The sequence below is a fragment of the Cygnus olor genome, chromosome 7 (assembly GCF_009769625.2).
Source record: "Cygnus olor isolate bCygOlo1 chromosome 7, bCygOlo1.pri.v2, whole genome shotgun sequence".
Classification (NCBI taxonomy): domain Eukaryota; kingdom Metazoa; phylum Chordata; class Aves; order Anseriformes; family Anatidae; genus Cygnus; species Cygnus olor.
The window spans coordinates 33,607,213-33,614,085 of NC_049175.1; the positions used below are offsets into that span (position 1 = coordinate 33,607,213).

Consider the following 6,873-nt stretch of genomic DNA (forward strand, 5'->3'; position numbering starts at 1 on the left):
CAGCCACCTCTCCTGGAAAAGAAGCTGCTACAAGGAGGAGAAAACGTCACTGGGAATAACAAAGCTATGGATACAGACCAGTCATCTTTATGATGGGAGGGTAAATCACGTGCTATGTTTGCATGTAGACTCTAGGAGTATGAACAAGCAATGGGTGAATAAATTACAGAATCATCTTGCACAGGTGTTTCTAGTCCTTTAGTCGGTCATTTCGCAGGGGAGATGGTCAAAAGGACCCCAAATCCACTACAGGCAAAAAATCTGCATTGGCAAGGCACATCTTCCAGGGAAGGGAGATTTTCTTAAGAGAGAGAGAGGTTGTGGAGTCTCGTTCTTTGGAGATATTCAAAACCCGCCTGGATGCCATCCTGTGTAACATGCTCTGGGTGACCTTGCTTGAGCAGGGGTGTGGGCCAAGATGATCCCTGGAGGTCCCTTCCAACCTCAACCTTCAGCGATTCTGTAATTCCTCAGAATCCCGTGTAAAACATCCCTATCGTTTAGGTGCTACATCAACAGAATTTAACATAAATCACCAGTGTCCGCGTGGTTAATACGATGAATTTACGACCGCGAAAAGAAAAAAATCACCGCTGTCCCCTCGCCGGCAGCGGCGGCACCTGCCATGCCCTGGCGCTCCTAAAACCGTCATTTCTCCTCCCATTTCCTTCCCCGGTCCTCCGAGCCGCCAGAGGACGCCGGTAGGGCCGGGGACACCCAACCCTGCTCCTGCTCCCGGCTGCGGGTACGGGGCCCGATGGAGCGGTCGGGCGGCGGGCGTGTGGTGCTGTGCCTGCTGTGCGGGCTGCCGGCCGCCGGCAAGTCCACGCTGAGCCGGGCCCTGCGCCGCCTCTTGCCGCCCCGCCAGGGCTGGGACTGCGCCGTGCTGGTCTACGACGAGCTGATCCCGCAGGAGGCCCCCGGCCCGGCGGAGCCCGGCTGGAAGCGGCGGCGGCGGGAGGTGCTGAGGCACCTGGAGCGCCTCCTGAGGGCCCCGGCGGCCTGCGCCGAGCGGGGGCTGCTGGAGCCGGGGGCCGCCGCCGGGCCGCTCTGCATCGTCCTGGATGACAACTTCTACTACCGGAGCATGCGATACGAGGTGTACCAGCTGGCTCGCAAGTGTAATCGCGCTTCGTTGTCGGCTTTTGGGGCAAAAGGCAGGCTGCTGTAGCGGCCCTCGCTTGCTGCGGCGTCCTAAGGTTGTGTCGTTGGGTTATGAGACCGCTGGCGCTCACAGAGCTCTTCTCTCAGAAATTACTTCTTGCACAGCCGTGAAGGTAAAATTCTCCCTTTATCTTCTCATAGATTCCCTGAGCTTCTGCCAGTTATTTCTGGAGTGCCCGCTTGAACAGTGCTTGCAGAGGAATCGCCTGAGGAGCCACCCAGTCCCCGACGAGACGATACGGCTGATGGCAACAAGAATAGAACTGCCGGACCCCAAGAAATATGCCTGGGAGCAGAACAGCCTGGTTCTGAAAAGTTCTGAATGCCCCTCAGAGGAAGAGTCTGATGCGGCATTGATGAAGGGTTTTTAGTAAGTTCTCTTTCCACAAACAGTTTTTTTTTACTGAATCTAAACAATATTTTAAAAACACTCCACGTGGCAATCTTTGGAAGTTACACACGACACAAGTCAGTTGTTGGGAACTCGCAGCCATCCTTCATTGTAGAATCAACACAAAAGTCAGTTTCCTAACTGTTGTTGAGAATTCATGTACATTGTCTGAAACATTAAGACTGGAGGTTGTGGTTGTGGTTTTACTTGTAAATGTTTTTCATCTAACTTGCTATCTAAGATTATCTCACTGTCTCATACATTTAACTGAAAATTTGCATTTTTTCTGCCATGAGGTATCATTACAAAGCGAAAGAAAAATATTCAGCAAAACTGTTTGATCAATGTTTTTCTCTATTTTTTTTTCTCAGTGCACAGATAATTAATTTGCTGGCCACTGCTTTGGAAAATCCAGTGAAGCAAAATGAGGAAAATACTGAGCAGAAGGTAGAAGTACTTGTCTTAAAAGTCACAGCTCTTTCAGATGATAGTGAATGAATTTATTCGTGATTTGTACTCAGATCACCACGGTGACAAAAATTGAGATTGATCAATAGCAGTTGATCCTACTTGAAATCATAGGATCATTTAGGTTGGAAAAGACCTCTAAGATCAAGTTTGAACTACTTTTAAGCGTAGTGTTATATATTCTACAGCAGTAACAAAAATGCCTTTTGGAGCTGACACGTCACACTTAGGAAAATAAAGTTCACTTCTTAATGTCACTTATGTGCCTGACAGTCGCACTCTGCCTCAGAATTGAAAGGAGCAGATGCTCACCGCGCAGGACACTGAGTTAGTGTTCACGTTACTTGCTTTTGAAGAGGGACTATTTCAAAAGCTGGTAACAATCTAGATGAACTTAATGTGCTTGCATGTGTTCTCACTTTCTTGGCCATTTTGGCTAGGAAGCTGATCGAGTGGCCTGTGCAGCTAGTACTGTCCATCAAGCTGATCAGACATGCCGACGAGTCATCTCTCAAACAATGAAGGAGGCAAAAGGTATGTGAAGTACATTGTAGGTGCTAGCTGGCAATGTAGGACTAAACCTGTGGAATTCCCTCAGAGTAAACTGGAATTCCAGCCCTGCAGGTGTGACTGAGGCAGTATCCGTCAGAAGTCTTGTCAAAGTTACTTGTAGAATGTGAGCCAAAGTCTGTAAATTTTATTTTTAAAAATTAACATAAAGATGTTGGCTTTCATTTTCTTTAAGATAAAAACATGCTTCCAAGTGAGATGAAGAGCCTGGCAGAAGAACTCAACAAACTCAAAGCAGCATTTTTGGAAGATTTGCGGCAAGAAACTCATCTGAATAATCAAACTGGCCAACAAAATCACTCTTTTGACCCTGCTACAAGTGTATTTTCTTCATTCCAATGTGAGGCAACCAGTGTAGTTAATAAATATATTTTAAAATAATGACAGAGTATATTTTAAAATAATGACAGTGTTGGATTGCTTTTAAGAATAAAAAGCATTAAAAACATAATACTACTTTAGTAGTACTGCTGAAAATGTCTGAGAGCTCAAGCCTCCAGAGAAGGAAGCCGTCTATGACTCCCACCCCCATGTTATAGAACAGAAACAAGCTAGCACACTGTGTTTGACTTAAGAGGGCAAGCCAACAAGAAGCCATCCTTAGGTTTTAAATTTGACAGAATCACAAAAAGTTTAGCCTGGGAGGAACACCAAGAAGTCATCAAGTCCAGCTTCCCTCAAAGAGGACCAACTTCAAGCTGGATCAGCTTTCTCAGAACATCATCCGGCTGTGGTTTTGAAGAGCAGCTTGGATGGAAACCTGCTCAGCTCTCAAAACAGGTAGCTGAGCATTTCCACAGCTCTTTTGTGCCTGGAAAGGTATAAAAGCAAGAAGTGAGATGAAGTTCAGCATTTTAAGCATTAGGTGGGTTGACAATGAACTGTAGTTCCAATGTCAGCTTGTAGACATCTAAGCTCCAATGAAGCTTCAGTTTCTTAAGTCCAATTTTTAGATCAGGCTCATGGGCTCTCTACTTGTTTCCCTGACAGCAACTCTACAAAGAACAAGAGATTTGAGATGCATTAAATTGAGATTCTGAGAACTGTGTGCACATATGCATGCACGTGGGAATAACTTGGATGTCCAAAGGAACTTAAAATTTGGTGCTGCCTTCAAAGTCGCAAAGAATAACATACATATAAATTCCATGCACAGTGACAACTACCTTACCATGATGAAAATTGTGCTTTCAGACATGCAAGCACTGTTGCTAATAAGGAAATCAGAATATGAGGAAACAAAGTATTTGGAAGATGAACAAATGTGAAAGATGAACAGGGGAAGAGTAACAAGAGTGCCCTGGTTCAGTTCTAAAATCAAGTATCTTCAGTTAAGCAGACAAACATAAATGTACTGTTCCTTGCTTACTCAAAAGCTTACTGCCACACCTTAGATGACCTAAGTCACACACAAGCAGTTCACCAGTTCCAGCTGTTGAGAAGAATTACTATACCATAATCACTAACTTAATTAGAAAGTGTTATTTTATTCTTATCTTACAAAAGCAAAGCTCCACAACATGAACTGCACTAGATATAGTCAAGTTATTTCAGAATTAAGCTTGTCTTCTGAAAACATTCACTACACAATAAAATTGTAAAATACAACTCTAACAGGTTTCAGTTTTGCATACAAAATATGCTCTTTACATTGAAATACATATTAACAAAGCAGGTACTCAGAAGCACATACACAAAGATTGCTCAATGAAAAATGCTTCAGCAGGGGATAGATTTTCCTGCAGCAGAACATCCATTTGCTGTAGATTTTCAAAGAAGCTTAAAATTAATAGAAAACTTGCCAGTGAAGACTTCTAAATTACATTCCCTTCGTCAAAAAGAAACAAAAAGCAAACAAGCAAAACCCCAAAACATTCTGTAACAGAACAAATAGCAACAGATAATTTTGCTAGGAAACAATGTTGGAACACGTCTTTAAATTTTATATAAAAATGCCGATCTACAATTTATGTCAAAATTAACTTTATCTAAACATTGTATCTGTGAAAAAACAACTATTACTGTTCCCTATTAGCTGCTTCACAGTTGGTAGAAGTATTAACTGAGGTTTAAGAGTATTAACTGAGATAATCTACCAAGATATTCAATCTAATATTTGCGTGTTCATTGGAATATTCCTTCTCAAAATACTAAATCTGTATTAAGAGTGCTATAAATAGTGCATGTTAAAAATGTCAACAAATCTATAAAACAGTCTATTACAATAAAAACAAAAAACTCACAAAGTTAATGTTTTGCAACTACAGAATTTAAGAGTGAAACTACAGAAAAAAATTTAGCTCATTCCCAAACTTCCCTGTTAATACAAGTAAAGATGTTAATCACCACCTTATAAGGATTTTTTTATTTTTATTTTTTTAAGTTAATGCAGTGTAGCACAGAGAACTCGATGTGGGAAGTCCTGCTGAGGACCTGATCCTACAGATCCTGACATTGACTCTGAATGAATAAGGCCTACCTGTGCATGGGAATTGTCAGGATCATAATACCCTAAAACAAATTTCCAGTACGAATTCTGCTCTTTAAATTACAGTAAATAGTATGTACAGCATTACGAAAAACTAATATGAAAATACACCTTCCAAACCTACTCGGTAGTTGGAAGGAAATAGGTGTAGTTTGGCACAACTGAACACACAGTATTAGGTTGAAAAACTAGGAATCCTAGTCCAGAAGCTGACTCTCTGTGAAGGACTAAGCAGGTAACGGGGATCCACCCCACAGATCTGGTTGAGGATCAAGCAGTGAACACTAAAGCCTGCTGCTGCCTAAGAGCCGCTCCCTCGCAAATGGGAGCTTGCACAGCGAAAGGAGGAAAAATGTTTTTGTAATTGTTCAGTTTTTAGATGTTCAAGATAGTTCTCTTTTCCTAGGGAAATTCAAAGTAGAAACTGATATTAAGTCAGCAGTATTAAAATACTGCTACATAATAGTTCGCAAGGTTTGGGGTCCTTTTTTTTTTTCCCCTAATGAGTTCTATTATTAAGAAAATGTTCCCCCTCAACAGAGATCCCCTTTTCAATAATGTCATGCAGGCTTCCTCTTGCTAGCAGCTCCTTCTATTAGTGACCTAACTGTTCTCCTACCTAAAATTTCTTTCAGGGGAATTATGGTTCACAAATCATTTTTTTCTAAATCACCAAGTCATTAGCCTACACCAAAAGAAAAGTCTGTAACATTTAGGGGCACTGCCAATGAAAATCCTAATAGATCAGAAGTGGTATAAAGAACAGAAGAACGAAATCTCAACGTTTGTGCACATTGGAGTTTATCTCCCTACCGGTATCGAGAGGGACAAGGACTGGAGCCACGAACCAAAGACAACTTAGCTGTTGCAATCTGCGTTATTCAGAATTGGAAGTTACTCCTTGTAGCAACACAATTTGAGAAGCTTCCTTGTAGCTGCTAAAACCTAGGAAAAAAAGTTTACACCATCTGTCAAAAGGCAAGGAAAATGGCCTCTATAAATTACTAACTGTAACATTCTTCAACGTTTGGGGTACTAATGCTGTATTTTAGCCAAATTTAGATTGTCGATTGTGTAAACATGATCAAAAGATCTCTCATTTCTATATTGTTCTTTGACTGGAACGGTCTTGTTACAAAATCTGTACGGGAGCAATAAATTCCAACTAAATTTCAGTTTAGCCAACTTTACTGTAGTCTTTAAAATGCAAAAAGACATGCAAGTAGATGACTCCAGGTCCTCTGCATATCAGTTTCTGCGTACAGAATTGCTGTTTTCCTTCTGAAAATAAATTTTAAAAGTACAAAGCAACAAAGGGATATTAGGGGATTATAAAGAATGTCATTATGTAAAATGGAAATTATATTCTCAGTTACACAAACCAGAAAACAAAACATTTTTAGGAGTGACAGCGTGTTATCCTTAACCTTCACTGCCTTGGAAACACCGAAACGGAGTATTTCTAATCCCCTTAACTAGGTGTGGACAAGAATCCAGTTCCTTCAACTAGTTATTTCAGGATGGAAAATTCAACAGCACATAAATAAGATGTAGAGAAGTGTATTCAGTTCCCGAATTTCTAATTCATTCAACTGAAAATTACTTCCCATGCCAACATTTTCAGAAGCATTTTTTTCCTGCATATTGATCTTACACTGAAGTCATTGTAAGTTCTTCCATTGGAGCTTTAGCTCCCATGACAATACAAATCTGAATAAGCCAAACATTTGCTATTCAGATTGCAGCCTCTGACTTCCAGAACATTAATCAAATCTTCTTCCTACTTTTAACA

General features: G+C 41.2%; 1 protein-coding gene across 1 annotated transcript; it reads left to right on the plus strand.

Annotated features, from left to right (window-relative positions):
• The first annotated feature begins 622 nt into the window (after positions 1-622).
• On the plus strand, positions 623-3,032 carry PSTK (phosphoseryl-tRNA kinase). Its single transcript, XM_040563136.1, has 5 exons — positions 623-1,121; positions 1,306-1,534; positions 1,927-2,002; positions 2,464-2,557; positions 2,769-3,032. Exons 1-5 carry the CDS (start codon positions 758-760, stop codon positions 2,972-2,974), a joined length of 969 nt encoding a protein of 322 aa, XP_040419070.1. The 5' UTR covers positions 623-757; the 3' UTR covers positions 2,975-3,032.
• The last annotated feature ends 3,841 nt before the right edge of the window (positions 3,033-6,873 follow it).